Source organism: Taudactylus pleione, unplaced genomic scaffold (assembly GCF_031769625.1).
Source record: "Taudactylus pleione unplaced genomic scaffold, aTauple2 ptg000490l, whole genome shotgun sequence".
Lineage (NCBI taxonomy): Eukaryota > Metazoa > Chordata > Amphibia > Anura > Myobatrachidae > Taudactylus > Taudactylus pleione.
Genome location: NW_028284892.1, coordinates 3,160,708 through 3,183,470, shown reverse-complemented (window position 1 = coordinate 3,183,470; position 22,763 = coordinate 3,160,708). Strand labels below are relative to the sequence as shown.

Here is a 22,763-nt window from a genome sequence, read left to right as displayed (position 1 = left end):
ATTGTGGAAGACAGATTGGTTAACATGGGGAGGAAGACATAGTGCCACAGAGGAGAGGAAGACAGAGCGGCGTGGCTTGGGGGAAGGCAGTGGTGCAGAAGGAAACAGTGGCACAGGTGCAGGGCAGTGTGGATGGGGAAAGACAGACAGATTGGTGCAGATGAGGGAACATAGACTAGCACAGTTGGGAGACAACATAGCAGTTGGGATTGGGGAATATATAGCAGCATGGAGGAATATAGGGGAAGAAAGTGTACATGCATAGACAGAGTGTGATACTTTTAAAAATAATGGAGCTGAACGTGTATTCTAAATGAGATAAATGTATGGAGTGAGAAGGATGTTGGAACCCAGTGAGATTGTTGTGGTGATCGAATGGGAAGATTGTGGGCACTGAGTGGGATGTGGGAGCCACATAACTGCTCAGACCAGTTGCATAGACTGCATGTGTGTATTCCAATGAGCTCACAATTCTGTGAATTAGCAGCTCCACCATTTTGTGAGTGACAGCAATCTCACTCTGTGAGAGTGCTGAATCTGCAGTTAACTACATGGTGTCATGGCATACCATATCTGTATTATGCAAAGAACACGTCCATTAAGGCGTCAGCCTTAATGATCATAATTTCATTGCTTTTTGAAGTTTGAGTGGCAGAAATTCAATAGGTTTTGTGAAATTTCAGATCATATCTAAGAAGTCTTAATGGGACATGTGAAAACATAAGGTTTTTTGTCTATGGAATACAGCTATAATTAGCTTCTACAGAGAGGTGCTGCCAGGAGTATATACAAACAGGAAGAAGCACCAAAACAAAGTACTCCTTTATGGGTGCACACTCTACAATAGCTACAGACTGAAAATATATAACATGTAATCATTCATAATAATTATCAATCTGCCACTGTGACCATTTCATTATATGAGGAACAGCAGCCTGAGAAACTAAATGGAGACAATTCTCCAATGTAAGTAACTATATGCTGACACTACTTGTGCCCATATAAAGCTGCTGATTAGCTACAAACTAATGGTGAAAGTACAAATGAAAATAATTTGTACTGACAAACGTAGGCGTATACATATAATGATAATCGTACATACATATATATTGGCCCTATTAGCTCCTACTGTATATAGAGTTGTTAATTGACCAATGAGTGACGGTAAAATGAAACACAATAGGAATAGAATGTACTTTAGGACGTCTAATGCTGGGTACACACTACCCGATGTGTGTACCCAGCGCCAGCACAATCTGATACATTGCACCGTCCATACATATTGCACAATGTAGTGGACGACAGCGATGTGTAGATTGCGATGAATGACGCACGGGAGCGAGCAAAACTGTGTACACACTAGACACCAATTCGGCTCAAAACGAAAAATCGTCCAATATATCATCTAGTGTGTACCCATCCTAAGGAAATTGTATATGTGTATCCAAAATACAGTGACAAAAAAGTGACATTTGTGGCGAAATATGTGAAAACAAGACGCTTACAAAAATAAACACATTTATATTCAAAACAACAGCACCGCAAGCCTCTAATTCCTATTAGAATAGGATAATTAGCAATATAATGCATACAACACTAACTGGGTATTCAAGGATGATCCCTATTATACTGGTATAACAATTTTCAACAATGATATCCATCATGGAGGTAAATAGAGGGAAATCTGAACTTGCGTGCTAACATGAGCTGTGATCTACTTTCCTCTGTTGTGCTATACAGCATAGAACAGGGGATGAGAGTCACAGCTACACTGGCACAGTAGGAATCAGATAAAGTGCAGCATCTGCTGTCAGAATGAGCCCCGTGCTTCACCCTGATGCATGTAGCAGCGAATGGTTATTTAGAATAAGTCCCGTGAGCCCTGAAGGACTCAATGAACAAATACAATATAATGCTTTATAGGATGGATGAGGACTTATTTCATATACTAACACACTAAGGGCCGTATTCAACTGCAGGCGAAAAGCTGTTCTCTGCGAAAAGTTTTCGCCGATGACGTAATTTCACTTGTCGGAAACTTTCCGCCGTATTCAAGTGCGAGAAGTCTGCGCCTTGTAACCAGCGGAAAAGATTCGCCTCTGAATGGAGGCGAAAAAAAGTGCAGAATTGGGGGTTTGGGGTGCAAAATTGCATGAACACACCTGCAGCCTTGGGACAGTCTCCCAAAGGTAAACTGCGTAAAAAAAAAAACTTTAAAAAAAATACTTTAGGTCACCCCAAAAAAGTACTTTAGTTTTTGGGACAAAAAAAAACAAAATTGGGAGACCAACTTAAAAACTAGCAAAATAGACTCCAGGTGTTTTTTTCATTGCAGGAGTTCGCTGATGGTGCGTTTTTTAAAACCTCACTTCAGCGATTTTGCACCATGCACCCATTTTCATGTACCCCAAAATTACTGGGACTATTTATTTTCTAAAAAAAAACCCTGCTAAATGCCATTCTGCACCACTTAAACAAAGACGCTAATAGCAAGCAATTGAGAACACTAAAGTACCCAGAATAGCTTTATTAGGGGTACTAGGACTCACCTATATTGAGCCCCTATGTTAGTGCAACTTTTCGGGGGGTACAGAGTGGTTTCCCCATTTTTTACAGTACTTTTCACCAGGTCTGAATTCACCGGCTGCCGGTTTCTCTGATTTCTAATTGAATACGGCGAAAAGCGGGGACGTGCCCAATACTTTTCCGCATGGAAAACCAGCGATGACGGTGAAAAGCCCGGCATGCGAAAAGTTTTCGACATTTCACACCTAATTGAATACGGCCCTGATTTGCTTTAAACCGTGACTTAAGTTGGAAACTTCCTCGTTATTTTTTTAATAGTAACATTAAATCTTTAGCTTATTCACAATAATCAATCCCCTTTTATACACTACACACAGCGCCTTTTTTATATAGATTTTATTATAATTACTTCACCTGTGCACTTTTTATCATTACTACACTGCGCTTATGCACCATTTTTACCACTACACTTCTCTGGATAATATGGAATTTGGCATATATTAGTCACAAATGACATATTTATCAAAAATGATTTGTGGAATATCTCTGAAGACACCAGGTTAAGCTTCCATGGGATGTATGGAGGGGGCACCGCAGCATGAACTGTTGGATAGTGTGCTGGTATGCCTGGTGGGAAGCCCAGGAGCGGAGCATTTTGACCCTGGTGGAATGGGTCATGTTGGGGTGTGTGATAAATGTTTCTGCACCGTCATTCGCTCCTGTCATAGGTGCAGGGACCACTATGTGGACTTCACCTCATTCTAGTCAACAATTCATGCTCAAATCCAGAGGAATTACCATGTTACAAGCAAATAAAATCTAGTTGGCTGAAAAACTAATAAATAAATATCCAGCCTTTAATACTCTGTGGCACCTGTGAGTAAACTCCATGCACTGCACCTGCAGTAACGCAAGCTACAGCCCGTCATTGTGATGTCACAGTGCCCAGACCAGCTGTATCAGGCAGCAGCAGGATCTGGGCTTTGTGGGGATGATGGCGTTGGCGTTGATACCGTGTTTCTGGTTCTTCTGGACTTTGAGCGGTCTCATTATGTCTTATTATGTGACCATAATCTATGGTCATTCTGAATCTTGGATGATGTATATCAGGTAAGGGAAATAATATATAGATATCACACTAGCATACACATTCGTGGCTTGGGGGGCATTGGGTCTCTGGAAGGACAGACTGAAAGTTAGGAAAATGGTTTTAGAGGAGATGAAAGAGTATTTCCAACTATACAATATTACATCCCAATTACTTGTTGTTTTCCCTCACAGTGAAACTGGATCTCTTTATCCGGAGTGTATCCTGTTTGCAGTGGTCTTCTGTGGTTTTGCTATTTTTGGTAAGTGGATTGCTACTGTATCACAGCGCCAACCCCTCTCTCCTCTTAGTACATGCCAGCTGTTTGCCTGGTGGGCAGTGCAGGTGTAGTCTCTCACTAGTGAGTAAGTTTGGGTCACCCTGACGTCAGCCACCTGGCACTAGCTCAGTCTCTCCCTCCTCAGGCTTCTGTGGGGGGGTATCAGTATATAAGTGTCCCGACACATGCAGGATATATAACAACATTCATATAGTGCAGATAGAACAGGTGTAGCCGTGTAGCAGTGCTGTCATGTTTCTAGTGCTGAGATAAAAGGGTAAATCTCCCTGAGCTGCACTTTCTCACCATCATCCATCCTCACACTCCAGCACAGGTCACTGAGCTACATAGGGCAGTGGTGTTACTTGACACAAGAGCTTATATTCTTGCATAGTGGCACCATCACTTCTCTGCCCCTGCACAGTTGCAGCCATCTCAGATGACCTAGTTACACTGGAGCACCGGGTCACATCCTTCCATCCCCAGTGACACTATGTACACTGACAAGTGTCATCTCATACTGTACATCATGGGAGGCTCTCACAGTGACCACTACGCCACTCAGACAGGAGAGTTCTGTAGCCTCCTGCCCTGTCCATACTCACCTGTCACAAGAGCTGACAATCACCTATGCTGCAGGGGGTGTTACACCTTCACCATTAGCATAATGCATAGTAACTGGAAGGACATTAAGGGATTCATTCCATGGGGCCGCCCAGGCACAACCATTACACAACATGAATAGGTTTCATTATTGAACACATTTGTATAAACATGTACCAGAAATAATACCTTCTCATCCTTTATTACTATAATTGAATACACCACTAATTTAGACTATTTTTAATCAACAAATTTGACATTTTTAAACTTGCTGCCCGAGGCCCAGAACGGCCCAGCGTCAGTGATCCTGGAATTCACATTACCCATCAGTTTCCAATAAAATACAATGTAACATCATTTATATACTGTCACAATGGGAATAGCTGCCCAATTCCCTCTAGATCACTGGTAAGCAACTGGTGTCTGCCCAGTGGCTGTGGGATACCGTATGGGTAAGCGTATGATGGATATGTAGATGAGGATGGTGAGAGGGGGCAGGGGACAAGTAAGGTACACCTGCACAAATACATAAGCACTGCAGGACATTTTCTGCTGCTCATAGAGGAGCCTTTCTATCTATGTCTCAGTGACACAGCAGCCCTTCCCCATGTTACATCCTCCTGTAATGTCACATCAGGGAGCCAGGACCAGGCATCTTGTGCACCTTTATTGCCCATCACTGGATGATATCATTAATCACTTTGTATATAAAGAACATATGTAATAGCTATGGGCTGATCATGTGTATTTTCTATTCCAGGAGCGTGTACAGCCTACATCACGTACAGGTTCATACACCTGAGGACGGCTGGCAGTGACACACACCAGCCACTCTTGCAGAAAGTGCTGCTCGGTGTTGGATGGGTCTCATGCATTGGGACAGTAGTAGTAGCGATATTTCAGGTTGGTTACAAGTGTTCCAATGTTTTATATGACAAATGGCAGATTCCTAGCAGATCCCTTCTAGGCTCAGGGCTCTATACACTGTGATGGGGAACCTGGTGCTTGGTGGAAAGGAGGGAGTGACCCATATATGCCGCATGGTAATGACTCGTCTCAGTGTAACGTGTGCGTGTTCTAGCTCCTCACTGACTCCTCTTCCTACATCCCCCCCCACAGCAGATGGCCTTGCACAGCGACCGAGAGGAGGCAAATATGGAAGGAGGAGGGTAAATGTGCCGCTCTACCATTCCTATTTGTCATAGTACATAGACCCAGTGGTGACACCACCAGCAGTGTTGGGGTCCCTGCTGGGAGGCATCACAATGCCATAATTGCTAGTAATGTGCATGTTTTTCTACATCTTTTTCTGTGTACGTTCAGACTGCAAATGCGCCCAACTCTAAATGAGCCCCACAGAGTTGTATTCTGATATCTGCATGTCACAAACATGTACATGCCTGTTACACTATAGCAGTATTGGTGCAATCCCAATGTTTTATTCCTTGTAAGAGCTGTAACAGGAAAATAGAATGTTGGTACTTACCTATAAATCCCTTCCTCCGATTCCATAGGGGACACTGGAGTTACACAGGGCGCATCTTCTACTGTAACAGCTTCAGTTGGAAGATGAAGATGCAGAGAGTGGGGTCTCGGACCTCCTACGGCAAAGAGTCGGTACTCTGCCTGCCTTAAAGTGCTGGTGTCTCCTACAAGTAAAAGGGAGAATTATAAGGAAAACCCACCTTAAGACGTCAACATCAACATGATGGGACCCTGTGATGTACTGGGAGATAGGTTCTAAAGGTTTCTGTGTCAAGAGTTTCTGCCTTGGAAAGTTTGGAACAAACAACTTACCTTCGACCGATTAGGAGTCGCCTGGTCATCTCGAACGCTGCAGAAACCAGAAGGCACAGTACCGACGTTTTGCCGTAGGAGGTCCAAGACCCCACTCTCTGCATTTTGGTCTTTCAACTGAAGCTGCTACAGTAGAAGATACGCCTGGTGTAACTCCAGTGTCACCTGGAGGATGAAGAAGAAATGGCAATAACCCATGCAGTCATAGACACACTAATAGCATCACCCATATACGCCCGGTGTAACTCCAGTGTCCCCTGGTGGATGAAGAAGAAATGGCAATAACCCATGCAGTCATTGACACACTAATAGCATCACTCAGCCATACACACACCATATATACGCCCTGTGGAAAACCACTCAGCCAGCAGTTATGTGCTTCTGTATGGCCACACATCTGCTGAGCTCACCGTAAGGGGCAAACTAAAAGATTATACTATTTGTTTATTTTAGTATTAGAGGCACTTGTGCATTACAATCAGCTATCTGACGGGCATCATGGATGATGTATGGTTAGTATTACTGCCTCACATCACTGAGGTCGTGGGTACGATGCCCAGCATGGCTCTAGCTGTGTGGAGTTTATATATTCTCCCTGTGGTGGGTTCGATCCCCACCACGAAACGTGTTTACGTGGGTTCCCTCCTGGTGCTGCGGTTTCCTCCCACAATCCAAAAAATATACTGGTAGGTTAATTGGCCTTGAACAAAAAAAAGTATAAGCTCCACTGGGGCAGGGACTGATGTGAATGGGCAAAATATTCTCTGTAAAGCGCTGCGGAATTTGAGAGCGCTATATAAATAACTGGTAATAAAATAAGAAATTAGGAAAGGATAATTCTTAACTACAAATGCAGAAAGTTGCATTATATTCTTACATGTATATGTTTATGTTGCAGGTGTCAACCCATCCATATATCCACAGGGCTGGAGCATTTGTGGCATTCGGATTCAGTGCCATATATAGCATTGCCCAGGCTGTAAAGCTATACAGGACATCTTTCAGCAGCCGCCGTGTATGCCACATAAGAATGGCATTATCTGTGCTGATGGCTACAGCTCTTATTATCTGTATCCTTTTCATATGATCAACAAAGTAACAAGCTGAGATTTGAGTTCTTTATATAAGATTTTATTAGACCTCCCCGCCTGACAAATGTAATAGCTGGCAGTACAGTCCTCTCCTCTCCTCTCCTCTCCTGATAGGTGTAATATGAGACAGTAATAGTCCTCTCCTCTCCTGATAGGTATAATATCAGCCAGTAATAGTCATCTCCTCTCCCTTTCTAAGAGGTGTAATATCAGATAGTAATAGTCATCTCCCCTCCTGATAAGTGTAATATCAGACAGTAATAGTCATATCCTCTCCCTTTCTAAGAGGTGTAATATCAGATAGTAATAGTCATCTCCTCTCCCTTTCTAAGAGGTGTAATATCAGATAGTAATAGTCATCTCCTCTCCCCTCCTGATAGGTGTAATATCAGACAGTAATAGTCATCTCCTCTCTCCTCCTGATAAGTGTAATATCAGATAGTAATAGTCATCTCCGCTCCCCTCCTGATAGGTGTAATATCAGATAATAATAGTCATCTCCTCTCCCTTTCTAAGAGGTGTAATATCAGATAGTAATAGTCACCTCCTCTCCCCTCCTGATAGGTGTAATATCAGATAGTAATAGTCATCTCCTCTCCCCTCCTGATAGGTGTAATATCAGATAGTAGTAGTCATCTCCTCTCCCCTCCTGATAGGTGTAATATCAGATAGTAATAGTTATCTGCTCTCCCCTTCTAAGAGGTGTAATATCAGATAGTAATAGTCATCTCCTCTCCCCTCCTGATAGGTGTAATATCAGACAGTAATAGTCATCTCCTCTCCCCTTCTAAGAGGTGTAATATCAGATAGTAATAGTCATCTCCTCTCCCCTCCTGATAGGTGTAATATCAGATAGTAATAGTCATCTCCTCTCCCCTCCTGATAGGTGTAATATCAGATAGTAATAGTCATCTCCTCTCCCCTCCTGATAGGTGTAATATCAGATAGTAATAGTCATCTCCTCTCCCCTCCTGATAGGTGTAATATCAGATAGTAATAGTCATCTCCTCTCCCCTCCTGATAGGTGTAATATCAGATAGTAATAGTCATCTCCTCTCCCCTCCTGATAGGTGTAATATCAGATAGAAATAGTCATCTCCTCTCCCCTTCTAAGAGGTATAATATCAGATAGTAATAGTCATCTCCTCTCCCCTCCTGATAGGTGTAATATCAGATAGTAATAGTCATCTCCTCTCCCCTCCTGATAGGTGTAATATCAGATAGAAATAGTCATCTCCTCTCCCCTTCTAAGAGGTATAATATCAGATAGTAATAGTCATCTCCTCTCCCCTCCTGATAGGTGTAATATCAGATAGTAATAGTCATCTCCTCTCCCCTTCTAAGAGGTATAATATCAGATAGTAATAGTCATCTCCTCTCCCCTCCTGATAGGTGTAATATCAGATAGTAATAGTCATCTCCTCTCCCCTTCTAAGAGGTGTAAAATCAGATAGTAAAATATTGTTCTCCCTCACTTTTTATGCCAAAACAATCATATAAATTTGATTGATCTGTGTATGGTGGAATTGTGATGTTATTGCTCTGAGAATACAACAAAATGTGCCTGTGTGTCTAGTTTAGTGGTAATCTTTTAATTACTAGGTCAGTCTTAACATTCTGGTATTTACAGGTATAATAATGTTATTTCCCTTTACACAAACACCTTTCAGTTTTCGCATGTAAGATCCCACTTTTTTTTGGCTTGATTGCTGGAGAACGTGCAGCTCAGGTATGTTTAGGATATGACACTGTGTCTGTGTGTGTGTGTATATATATATATATATATATATATATATATATATATAAACACAGGGGGTAGAAATGAGTATTCAGACAGGCAAGTAATCAGTAAAGTAGTGTCTGTTAATGGCAGCTGACACTGCACTTTAGCCTACATGAGCTTAGGCCTGGACACACATAGACACATAACACAAATAAAGTAAATGTCCCAGCACTCTGTGGGGGAGATGTAAGAAGCACCGAAGCAGTATCATATACTTGCGCTGATACCGCTTCTCCCCGATGTATGGCGGTCTGGCGGTAAATGACAGGGGCGTTAGCCCTTTCCCTGGTACTAGAACATTCAATCCTACTACCTGGCTGCTATACAGCATCAGGGCAAAGAGCATCAGGCTTGTCTTCCTCTGCTGCTCAGTGATGAGTTGCAGCTGGGTTTGTGCAACTATGAAAATATGGAGTTCCACACCTCCCTTGCTGCAAACTGGACAGGGTTCATTCTAGACTCCCTTGGAGGGAGCTGATCCCACAGGAATGTGGGCAATCTAGGTGAGAGATAACCCCTCTCACCACGATTTATATTATAATATATATTTATATATAACGGGGCGGCATTTCCAGGTCTTCAATAAGCCTTTGTATTAAATATATATGTGCAAAATAGGTAACAGGCATTTCAAGACCACATGTGACTTTCATCACGGTGCCCAAAAAGACCCATGTGGTCTTGAAATGTCAGTTAGCTGTTTTGCACATGTATAATTAATACAAAAGGTTATTAAAAAGGTTATTAAAGACCATGGAGTGACGCCTCGTTCATGCTTGCGCAAAACACCTAGTAAATTGTCCATAACTTAGGAAGGCAACCTGGAAAGATGTACTTAAGTATCTGAGTGCCCTACCACGTTATATATATATATATATATATATATATATATACACACACACACAGACATATCATGTGAGTGGATTAATTAGTGCTTCCATAGTATGTGCTGTAATCTCATAATGTACAATGACAGTCACATGGTGTCTTCTCTGCTCTTTGTTGCTAGATCTGTGACAGGACGGCAGTAATAACTGAATGGCTGGCACTGGTCGCGTATATGATGAATGTGCTCACTTGTTTTACAGATTTCCAGGTTGGTATATTATCTGGCAGCACAGACGGTGTAATGGTTAGCGTTACTGCCTCACAGCACTGAGGTTGTGGGTTCAATTCCCAGCATGGCTCTAGCTGTGTGCAGTTTATATGTTCTCCCTGTGCTTGCACTGGTTTCTTCCGGGTACTCAGATTTCCTCCCACATTCCAAACACACACTGGTAGGTTAATTAGCTCCCAACAAAAATGTACCCTAGTGTGCGTGTAAGCTCCACTGGGGCAGGGACTGATGTGAATGGCCAAATATTCTCTGTAAGGCGCTGCGGAATATGTGTGCGCTATATAAGTAACTGCTAATAATAATATCTGTATATAGTCCACATTGCCTTTTATATTGGATGTGAATTTGGTTAGCTAGTTAAATCACTAGATCTCATTCAGAAATGATGCAATGTGGGTCAAAGGGCCACAGGTGGCCGCTGCTGCGATAGTGTATGCAGCAGCTATGCGAAAATATGCAAATGTCGCAGACGGCTCGATTTGTATTGAAACGCCCACAGGTGGCTTGGTACAAAGACGCAGCATCGGTCAAAGTTCCCTGAGACACGGCATACGGGATTGCAGTCGCAGTCTGCCAAACACCCCTGAAACAGACGCAACACACCTGCGTCTTTGCTGGCACTCCCCGTTACCTCCCCCAAAAGCGCCCGTACTGTCAATCACACTGTAGAACAATAGCAGCTACGAACGGCGACTGTAATGTACCTTGATGCATGCACCAATAATCGCTTCAACTAGTTACACATCAGCAATGCACCATCTCTGATTACCTTTGCAGAGTTGGCAGCAAGTGGGAGATGCCAGCAAATGCGGCTATACAGTCCATACTAGTGAATAGATCAGCAGCCTTCCCCTTCCCAAACAGAAGAAATCATACTTTATTCTTTAAAAACAGGTGTTTAGTAATCCTGCTATTAGATCACAGACGCGGCAGATATACTATTGTTGCATAATTGGGTGTCTTAGCATTTAGCAAATCAGACGCAGCCAGTGGCCATTAACGTCAGGCCGTAACCTGTACCAGGGCTCCATTACCCACAGGTCATCCCCCTCCAATCAGGGGCAGGGAGCATATGTGCTAAATGTGGCTTAGTCGGTAGGAAAAAGGACACACGTCGTATATAGATGTATATGTGCACTGAGTGTAGGTAGGGGGGGAAAGAGCAGCATCATGTAGTTATGTCCAACTCAGAACGAGGTCCAATCTATGCACCTGTCAGTGCCAGAGTATTAGGTTGTTACCCTTACACCAGCTACTGTACCTATTGAGTCCACCTTTTGTGTTAGTCCCTCAGTGTGCTGGTGTCACTGTCTGTTTATTTTCCATTATTATCCTTTGAGGGGGCATGGACAAATACAGAAGGCATGGTACCCAGCCCCCACTGCTTTCTCACTGGAACTGCTTAGAATGCGTTACAGAATAATGGCCTTCTCTCCCGGAACGTCCAGGAGACTCCCGAATTATCTGTAATAAATATAGGATTGTATAATTACAGTGCATGGACTAATGTGAATATATCATGTTCTTGTCTCTCCTCTTGTATCAGCATATATGTATAGAGAAGCAGGAGGATGGTTACGCGATCATCATGCGGATGCAGGTTCCTGATTTTGTATAACTGCCCTGGCTCGCCCCTGGGTGTGAACATTACCTGCTAATTAAGATCTACTCACCATCACCTGTATACCACGGGACTTGCCTATAGAGACAGCCATAGGCAAATGGAGGGGGTTTCCTGTTGCCCAGAATTCCCCTGTTCCCACCAGGAAGCTGCTGAAACCATCACCACAAAAGCAGTAGCATATAATATGACTGCTAGAGCTGTTGAACATGCCCAGTGGCAGCTGCTTCTCCTACCAAGCCTGCTGTGTACGTGGACATTAGAACTCAAACGGCACACCGGACCAGGCACAGTAGTGAAGACCCTAGCAGCCCTCACCGCTAGGATATACCCTTATATTAGGGAGGACTAGTTCTACATGGCCTGCTTCAGAGGGAGCTCACCCAGCAGCCTGGAGATTCTAGCACCTGAGAAGAAAGCCACCAATGTGGTTTACAAAGACATCCTTAAGTAAAGAATAAAAAGATTTGCACATGTCTTAAAACCCACCGTCAATTCATTCATAATAAATTAAAAAAATGAAATTTATTTAAATGGATACGACCACGCTCCTTTACCCCACAGGCATAAAATGAATTGAGCATATAAAGTAAGATGGGATGAAGGAAATGGAAATAGCAAGTATCTAAGGTCTACCCGGGTGAAACTGGGCACAGCTAATTACCTCTATGTATTTCTTATGGAATGTTTTACCCTTTCCCGACCATCGTGTACCTTCATCATATACATAAATAACTATTGCATGAATTTAGAGATCACTACAACAACAATGATGGTTTTTCTGGACTTTTTACAATTTGTACTTAATAACATATAACACACACACAGACCACCATAACACATACCACACACACACCACCATAACACATACCACACACCACCATTACATATACCATACACACACACACAGTGTTCACTCTAGCTCCGGCGGCAGGCAGGGCGCCGGAGTTAGAGAGGGCATTTCCATGCGCCCGAAAAGGAGCATGGCCATTGAAAAGGGGGCGTGTCTATAAGACGCGTCCCCTTTTCGTCACACTTGGGGGCGTGCCCGGCACTTACGGACTCGCCGGGCAGCCCCCAAGCGCTACCGACAGGGAGAATAGATGCCGGGCGCATTACACATACCACACACACACACACCACCATTACACATACCACACACACGCCTTCCCCCACACACACATCAATAATTAACTGTCCTCATCTAGAAGCCATTAGGAAATAACTGGCCGGGAGGAGGCGGGGCTTGTGACTGACAGGCCGAGGACTGAGTAAAGGAGAGGACTGGGGGGGGGAAGGGTCGCGGCCACCATACTGTGCGCCTGCACGGATCTAAGCCAGAGGTTCCCAAACGCCGCCATTACAGGGAAGTTTGTAAGTTGTGCCCTTATATTAAGGCTGCATCTAAAAAAATGGAAAGCAAAAATAAGTAATACAGTCTCCTATGCCTGTGGGGGGAGCGATCACACTGACTGGCTATGCGCCGGGCTGAGGTTCTCACAGCGCCCCCCCTCAACAGCGTACAGCGGCGCCGCAAAAAAAACAGAAGTATTTTTTAAAAATCTTTCCCCTAAGGGGGCGTGGCCATGCCTCCCGCATTAGGCCACGCCCCATTAACCCGGCCTGGCATTGCTCTTGGCGTTGCTCTGCTGTAGGCCCATCCCCCGAGCCAACTGTAAGTACAATTATGTCTGTCTCACCCACTGTCTCATTCTCCCACTATCTTGCCCGGTCACCCACTGCCTCTACCCTGCATTACTATCTCTCCATCACCATCTCTCTTCTGTCACCCACTGCCTCTCCAAGGCATTACCCACTCCCAATTAACCTCTGCTTCTCTCCATCACCTTCTCCCTGTCATCCACTGCCTTTCCCCATCGCGCTTTCTTGTCACCCACTGCCTCTCCGTCTCCCACTATCTCTCCTTGGCACCTCTCTCTTGTCACCCTCTGCCTCTCCCTGTGACCCACTGGCTCTCCATCTACCACTATCTCTCCCATCCCCCTCTGCCGCTCCCCTGCATCACTATCTCCACATCACCCTCTCTATCGTGTCACCCTCTGTCTCTTCCCGTCATCCTCTATGTCATCCAGTACTTCACCCTGGTATCACCCACTTCCTACCCCTGTCACCTATTTCCTAGCGTCACCCACTGCCTCCTGTTGTCACCCTCTCACTGTCAACCTCTCTTTTCATCATCCGTCACCCACTATCTCTCCCCCTCACCCACTGCCTCACACTCTCTCTCCACTGCATCACTATCTCACCATCACCCTCTCACTCCTGTCACCCTCTGCCTCTCCAAAGGCATCACCCACTCTCGCGAGGAGACGGGTTGCCTGTCCGACGGCCGGGAGGGAGCAATGTAGAGCTACCGAAGACAGACACCGGAAGTCCTAGTGGGCGGCGGCCACGAAAAAGAGCTGACACAGGCTGCTGCCCACTAGGCGAAGACGCCGAAGCCCTGGCGGGTTGGCGCCCACCAGGCGAAGATGCCGAAGTCCTAGTGGGCGGCGGCCATGAAAAAGAGCTACCACAGGCTGCCGCCCACTAGGTGAAAACCCCGAAGTCCTGGCAGAAGACTCCGGAGCCCTGGAGGGTTGGCGGCCACCAGGCGAAGATGCCAAAGCTCTGGTGAGTTGACGCCTGCCAGGCGAAGATGGGGGCCATGAAAAAGAGCTTAAAGGCCGCCGCCCCCAAGGTAAAGGTGCAGATATATACATTTTATTTAAAAAATTGGTGTCAGTTTATTTTAATATTTCTTTTATAGGCTTACTATAGGGTACCAGTGGGCCCAATATGCCCTGCTTGCTGGTACTTGTGATTTTCCAAGTACCAGCATGCGGGGGAGGCCTGCTAGGACCTATAGTTTACCTGCAAAAGAAAAAACATTGTTTAAAATGCAACACACTCTACAAAATCAACCTGGCACCCACCGCCCAGGGGTGCCAGCGATAGCCCCGGGCTATCAGCCTAGGTGTGGGGTGTCCTGGAGAGGGGCACCCCTTTATTGGGGGGTCTCCCAGCTCCCCCCCGGCGAGGGCTAATGCTTCGGCTGGGGGGCCCGGTGAAAGGGCTACCCTGGCTGTGGCATTAGCCCCCCCCCCCCCTAGAAAAAGTCTGGTGCTGGTTCTGGATAATACAAGGAGACCCTATGTCATTTTTCTCCCTGTATTTTTAGAACCAGGACCGGATCAGAGCCCAGTGCTGGTTGCACAACGTACGGGGGACCCCCTATGTCGTTTGTCCCCCGTATTTTGGCAAAAAGGACTAGTTCTGACTAGCCCAGTGCTGGTTGCGCAGAATACGGGGGACCCCTATGTCGTTTGTCCTCTGTATTTTGGCAAACCAGGACTTGTTCTGATTAGCCCGATGCTGATTGTGTTAAATACAGGGGATCCTTATGTAATTTTTCCCCTGTATTTTCACAACTAGGACCAGCAGTTAAGAACCCGGGGCTGTTTGTGCTTTAGGGGGAGTGGACAACATTACACTATTAACCTGGCACCCACTGCCCCAGGGGTGCCAGGGGTTGCCCCGGGCTATCAGCCTTGGCCTGGAGAGGGGGACTCTCTTATTGGGGTGGGTCCCCAGGGATCCCCGGCCTGGGCTGACTAGCGGTCAGGGTTGATGCTACGGCTGGGGGGCCCGGTGAAAGGGCTCCCCTGGCTGTGGCATCAGCCTCCCGTTAGAAAAATCTCAGTGCTGGTTCTGGAAAACACAGGGGATCCTACTCATTTTTTTCCTCTGTATTTCCAGAGGATCAAAGCCCAGTGCTGGTTGCGCAATGTATTGGGGACCCCAATGTCGTTTGTTCCCATTGAAATACACAGCAGCTGAGATGGGTCTCGCGGAACCATACGTGCTTCTGTGTCAATGACACAGATGCATTGGCAGCATGTAATTATGTAATAAAGCTGTAGTTTCACTGTAAAATACAATAGTTTACTGCTAACACTTTATTACACCCGTACCCACAGCCCAGGGGTGCGAGGAAGAGCCCCGGGCTTCAGATCAAGCCTGGGGTTTCGGGAGATGGGGGAACCCGATCTTCGGGGGGTCCCCACCTCCCCTGAGATCCCTGGCTTGGCCTGACTGCCTTGGGTTGAGAATGCTTTGGCTATGGAGACCCGGTGAAAGGGTCTCCTGCCTGTGGCATTACACCCCGGTCGGTTTAGGTCTGGTGCTGGTTTTAAATATAGGGGGGACCTTACGCATTTTTCCCCCCTATTTTTTAAACCAGGAGTGGTCCTGCAGCCAGGTGCTGGTTTCAAAACCATGGTAGAACCTTACACGTTTTCTTCCCCCGTAATTTCAGGAACCAAGACTGGCTGACCAGTCTGGGGCTGGGTATGCTTTTAGTGGGGGCGGGGGCCCCACGTCATTTTTTTTCGGGGGGTTAATTTAACCCTTGAAACACACTTTTCATTGATCCAACATAAGACATCCCCTAGCGCCTCCGTGCTAACCCAAATTGAGAAACTATGAGGTCAGCTTAATACCCTTCTGTCTCGCCGCGCTGCGCTTATCTTGCAAAAACTTCGTCAACGCTTTTATGATAAAGCTGACAAAATTGATTCTTTATTAGCCAATAAACTGCGTCGCAGACAAGCATTAGGTGCAATAGACAAATTACACTCTCCGTCTTCTGGTTCTCTCCCCTATGATCCTGAAGTCATGGCTGAGGAATTTCGGACCTTTTATAGTTCCCTTTATAATTTATCAGATTTTTCATTAAACATACACAAAACACTGATTTCTGTAGGTTTCATGGAAACTCGCAGATCAAGAGGTGGTACATTGGAAACTTCTATTGACTCCCCGATTTGGCAGTAAAAACGTCTGAATATAGCAAAATGAATAATGCTAACTTCCCGATTTAGGCTGAAATGAATGAAAAGTACTTCCAATTTGAGCCTATGGCAAATTCATTTATTTCAATCTAAATATAATAATAGAAACAATTAAAAATTAAATGTTGAATGGCGAGGATATGTTTTGAAACGGAAAATTACAGGATGAGAAGAAACCATCCTAGGGCGATGAATCCTAGATATCCATAAAAGAGAAGATACAGTGGTCAGTCCCAGCTCCTCGGCTTCAATAACAACCCAGACCTTCCTTGCATTAAAGTTACACCACTGAGCACAATGAGAGAGCTGCGCAGCATAATAATATTTTTTAGAATCAGGGGTACCCAAACCTCCTCCCCTGGAGGGACGCTGAAGCAGCTTTAGTCTGATCCGCGAGCGTTTCCGGTTCCATATGAAGTTTGATACTGAAGGAATTTGAACACGTAGGGAGGAATATAAATCGGAAGGGTCTGAAATAAATACAAGAGCCGATGGAGAACGCTCACCTTAACCGAATGCCTATCCAAGAAATAAAATAATTGGACCAGTCATGCAAATCAGACTTAATACTATATAGTAGGCGAGGAAAGTTTGCCTGAAATAGCTGATGATAGTGATGAGTTAAGAAAACGCAGAGATTTTTGATCTTTTTTTTATGCCAGGTACAGGGGAGCATGGCCTCTAGGGTTTGTTTTAGGGTAGCTGGGATATAGAAATCGAGAACTTCAGTCTTGGTAACATTAACCCGATTACTGAGAATATGAATTTATTTCCTCTAGAAGTGAATTAAGCGATTGGGCCGGGTCAGTGAGAGAAACTAAAACATTGTCGGCATATAATGCAATTTTATATTCAGACAGGCCAGTGGATATTCCTGAAATAGCTCTATTACAACGGATCCTTGCCGCCAGGGGTTCCATTATGAGAGCAAATATTAAAGGAGAGAGGGGACAACCCTGCCGAGTACCATTAATGATCCCAAAACTAGAGGAGGAAACCCCATTGACCGAAACCCGCCCTGTGGGGGGAACGGTAGAGTGCCACAACGCCATCTAAAAATTTGCCTGAGAAGCCCATTTTGTCTAGAACAGCAAATATAAAGGGCCAGGAAATGCGGTCGAAGGCCTTCTCCGCGTCTAGAGCTAAAATCAGGGAAGGAGCTTTCCTTTTATGAATAGAATGTATTAGATCAATGGCCTGTCTAGTGTTATCCGATGCCTGACGTCCAGGTATAAACCCAACCTGATCCGGATGTATCAGGTAAGAAAGCAAGGGAGCTAACCTAGTTGCTAAGATTTTAGCATAAATTTTCAGGTCGACGTTTAATAATGAGATTGGTCTATAGTTAATACAGTGAGTAGGATCACTATCAGGTTTAGGGATCACCACAATATCAGCCCGAGTCGTATCAGGGGCAAAAGAAGCACCCTCCAAAATATCATTAAATAAAGATGTAAGATGTGGGGCGAGTTCTTTTGTAAACAACTTATAGTATTGGGCTGTAAACCCATCGGGGTCTGGGGCGGCAGAGGAACGCATTGATCTAATAGCAGCTATTGTCTCTTCTTCTGAAATACGGTCATTGAGAGTGGATAATTGGGATTCTGAGAGACTAGGTAGGGGGGTAGAGGACAAATATGAACGCACTCCCTCGGCTCCAGCAGAAGTGGGAAAAAAAGAATCTGCTAAATTATAAAGGGAACTATAAAAGGTCCGAAATTCCTCAGCCATGACCTCAGGATCATAGGGGAGAGAACCAGAAGACGGAGAGTGTAATTTGTCTATTGCACCTAATGCTTGTCTGCGACGCAGTTTATTGGCTAATAAAGAATCAATTTTGTCAGCTTTATCATAAAAGCGTTGACGAAGTTTTTGCAAGATAAGCGCAGCGCGGCGAGACAGAAGGGCATTAAGCTGACCTCGTAGTTTCTCAAATTGGGTTAGCACGGAGGCGCTAGGGGATGTCTTATGTTGGATCAATAATACTGAGATTTGTGACTCAAGGGAATGAATTTCCTGTGCAGCCACTTTCCTAACCGCTGAGGTTTTAGAAATGAGAAAACCCCGTATAGTAGCCTTATGGGCTTCCCAGAGGATACTAGAGGAAATATCAGGGGAAGTATTTTCCTCAAAATATCGGGTCATCGCCAATTTTATTTCTAGCAGAGCGGAGGGATGTTGTAAAAGGGAGTCATCAAGGCGCCAATTACGCTTCCCACAAGGGGAACAATGTATTTCTAAAAGAATATAGACACCTGCATGGTCTGTACATGTAAAGGGGGAAATACCGGCTTCCGTAACCAGAGAGGTAATAGAGGAGGAAATATGGATCATATCTATCCTGGAATAATGTTGATGTGGAGCTGAAAAATGGCTATAGTCCTTGGCATGGGGATGTTTAAGGCGACAGGAATCACAAAAGGCCATAGTGTTTAAGGGAAGCCAGGAGAGTACGAGAAGCTCTAGGAAGAGACATCCCGGAGGAGTTTGCAGGTGGTTTAGATCTATCTAACAGGGGATCAATAATGGTATTAAAATCTCCACTCATAATAATATGGCCCTGTGCCTCCATGCTAATACATCGAAACAGAGAATCAAATAATTGGGGCTGGTCTTAATTAGGAGCGTACACTGACACCAAGGTGAAAATCTCAGTACGGATGGTCCCGATCACTATAAGGAATCTACCCTCTGGGTCCATCACAGTTTTAATGTGGACAAAAGGGACATTACGCTGAATTAAAATGGCCACCTCACGTTTTTTACAATTCGCTGAAGCAAAGAAGGTCTGGGCGAACCACCTACCTCGAAGCTGGGAATGCAAGGCCTGTAAGATGCATCTCCTGTATGAATGCTATATCGGCCTTCTCCCTCCTACAAGCCCCCCAAAAAACAGTACGCTTCTTAGGAGAGTTAAGACCATTCACATTAATAGAGAACAATTTAAGAGACATGGAAAAATATATAAAGAAATGCTATATGCATAACACACAGATATAATGAGTCAGAAATTTGGCCCAAGTATAGCCACCCTTGGGGACAGAAAGAAAAGAAATGTGGGGGGAACATGGGAGAGCCACAGAGAAAAGAAAAAAAGAAAAAAAAAGAAACAGAGAACCCATTTGGGTAAAAACCCTGGTAAATTGGGTCCCAAATAAGGACCGCAATAAAATCAATCAACATAACATTTATCAAAAGTATAAAAGGGAGCATGGGGGTAGCGGAAGAACTGTCTAATAGAGACATGGCTGCCTGGACCCTTTCATATAGGATCCGCAATAACCAAATCGAACAGAAATCCCTGTAATACAGGGATCATAAACCTGTGTAAATATAGAAAAATGAAATAAATAAAAATAACATAAATGGGAAAAAACAGGGAAGGGAAAAAAAGAAAAAGGGAAGGGATAGGTAAGGGCAAGAGGGCAGGGGAAAAAAAACACACACACACACAAAAAACAACAACCTATAAACCTGAATATACATACAAATAATAACATATGTTCGCAAAGAACCAAAGAGAGGACTGTTCCTCCCAAGTAACATATGAAAATTACAGTGGAAGGGAATTAAACCCTAACATAGAGAAATTCAACGACCGTAGATTAACCTCACAGTTCAAGTGGGATTAGAGTTCTCAGAATGGTGTCGGGATACCCTTGTCCACTCGGGTAACGGAGGATGAAAGCGTTGTGGTTTGGGAGAAAGTGTAGCGGTTACCAGAACAGAGGTTGGCGTCGGGAGATTAAGCTTGGCTAGTAATTCTTGACCTTGAGTAAGGGTCTTAACATTATGCATAGAGTTATTTGCTGAGACCTGAAGCATGAAGGGAAATCCCCAGCGGTAACTAATTTGATGCCGACGCAGGATCTTAGTGACCGGCTGAAGGTCTCACCGTTTTTGAATAGTGGAAGGGGCCAGGTCCTGAAAAACTTGCAGCTGCATATCTTGGAAGGGAATCACTGGAGAGAATCGGATAGCTGACCAGATCCGTTCCTTTGAACTGAAGTAATGAAAACGAACAATGACGTCCCTAAGTGGTTGAGTAGGAGAGGGCTTCGGGCGAAGCGCCCTGTGGGCTCTGTCACATAAACAATCTTCATCTGTGAGGTTGGCACCATGTGCTGAAAAAAGTATTTTAGAAACGATGCTAAAGAAGAACCAAGGACTGATTCTGCTATGTTACGGATACGTAAGTTATTACGGCGAGAACGATTCTCTTGGTCTTCTTGTCTTTCTTTGAGTGCCTCCATCTCGTCATGAAGTCTAGAGAGTTCTGTATCAAGGCGTTGTTGGGAACGGCATAAGTCGTCCGATTTGGACTCCAGAGCATCTGTTCTGTTGCAGAGAGACGTCAGTTCCGACTTAAACTCTGTTATGGCTTTAGATAGTTCTTGTGTGAATGCAGATTGGACTCCCTCCAACAAACCCGTCATAACCGCTTGAATCTGGGGATCAATACCGGCATCAGACGAACATGGAGAGGACGGGGATTCTGGAAGCAATGAAGAACTCTGAGAGCCTTAGATTTAGATCCGAAAAAATTTGCAGTGGACGGTGGAGGTTTTTTGCTTCTTTGCGACATAATGAGACAACAAAAAAAAAGTACCGTATGAAAAATAAGACACAGGGTTCTACAATATTGATCCAGGCAGCCTGAGTGGTAATATTAAGCGTACATCTCTAGCTCGTGCGCTTCAGGGGGATCGTTATTTAATAAATAAAAATAATGAATATATAATAGCCAGTGCCACTTTCAGAGCTTAATGTAATAATCACTAAGTACCACAAGAGGGGGCCGGTGTATAAGAAATAACAAATACAAGTACCAGGGTGAAAACTTTCAGGAGGAAAGCAGACAAAAAAATAAGTGAGAGATATTAACCCTGTGAGGTATGTGAAAAGGGGCATATGCTGTTAGTTACGCAGGGTTCCAGGTACTGAGATAGGGCTAACAGGTCTCGACCACAATGCCAGCACCAATGCAAATGGGGGCAGAGAGGGGAGGCAAAACAAGATTATGTTATATAAAGAAATTATATAGTCTCCCTGCAGGGACTCACCACCCCTCTATCACTCTACAGGGTATCTCCATTTTAAAGGGCACTTGTGACAGCTATCAGGGCTGTAAAGCTGGCAGCCAGGCTGAGATTCGCTGGGGACAACAACAAAAAAAAATCCAATATGGCCACCGGAGGCTGAAGAGTCTGTCCGGATCCGTCCCCCAGATCAGGAGCACAGGACCCGACAGCAGTAAGGAGGTAGACGTTGACTGTCCAGAGAGGTGTCCTGTGGTCAGCGGTGGGGAGCGGAGAGTGCTCCATCGGGCGCCCGTAAACAGGGATGCGCCGACCAAACACCGCCAGAGGTCCGCTGCGGCTGCTTTCCGGACTCCATTCCCAGGCTCAGGAGGAAACAGGTAGGCCGCAATCCGCGAGCGTACCTAGCGTGCCCCGATTCTGCGGACCCTACCCGCTTAGGCTATAGAAGGAACAGGGGCATGGGGGAGAGCAGTCGCTGGGCTCTTTTAGCCGCGATCAAGGCTGCCGGGGCTCGCTGGAGCTATGGAGGTCCGGAGCTCAAAGAAAAGTCGACTGCCTCCATTGACAGTCAGGCCACGCCGGCAAATTCATTTCTAGTGATAAAAAACTGACAAATTTGTGGCATTAAATCACCCGATTTCAACCCCCAAAAGATGAAAAAATAAACAGTCTAATGATAGTAAATTCCTGATTTTCAAAAAAAGTTATATTTTCACCCGAGATTGTAAATTGGGACAAACACAATTATTTGTAAATTTACCCCTCAGAGTTTAGTGGCGGGATTTCACTATGGAAACTTTCCGTCTTTCAGCCAATGAGCAGTTCTCACCATTGACTTCAATGGTGAGAACCGCACGTGCCCATATCAAAAATGGCGCCTCAGCACCATTTTGAAATTTAAAGATGGCCACCACGAGCCAATCACAGCTCGCGACGTCATAGCCCTGCCCCCTCTGCTGGCTT

General features: G+C 44.8%; 1 protein-coding gene across 1 annotated transcript; it reads left to right on the top strand.

Annotated features, from left to right (window-relative positions):
• The first annotated feature begins 3,517 nt into the window (after window positions 1-3,517).
• LOC148502595 (DNA damage-regulated autophagy modulator protein 1-like) lies at window positions 3,518-11,902 on the top strand. Its single transcript, XM_088449689.1, has 7 exons — window positions 3,518-3,636; window positions 3,808-3,875; window positions 5,257-5,399; window positions 7,192-7,363; window positions 9,055-9,113; window positions 10,177-10,263; window positions 11,831-11,902. Exons 1-7 carry the CDS (start codon window positions 3,518-3,520, stop codon window positions 11,900-11,902), a joined length of 720 nt encoding a protein of 239 aa, XP_088305815.1.
• The last annotated feature ends 10,861 nt before the right edge of the window (window positions 11,903-22,763 follow it).

Coding starts and splice junctions, on each gene's coding strand:
- LOC148502595 (XM_088449689.1), top strand. CDS start 3,518: ATGATGGCGTTGGCGTTGATACCGTGTTTCTGGTTCTTCTGGACTTTG. Junction 3,637..3,807: donor TCTTGGATGATGTATATCAG/GTAAGGGAAATA, acceptor TTTCCCTCACAG/TGAAACTGGATCTCTTTATC. Junction 9,114..10,176: donor CTGGAGAACGTGCAGCTCAG/GTATGTTTAGGA, acceptor CTTTGTTGCTAG/ATCTGTGACAGGACGGCAGT.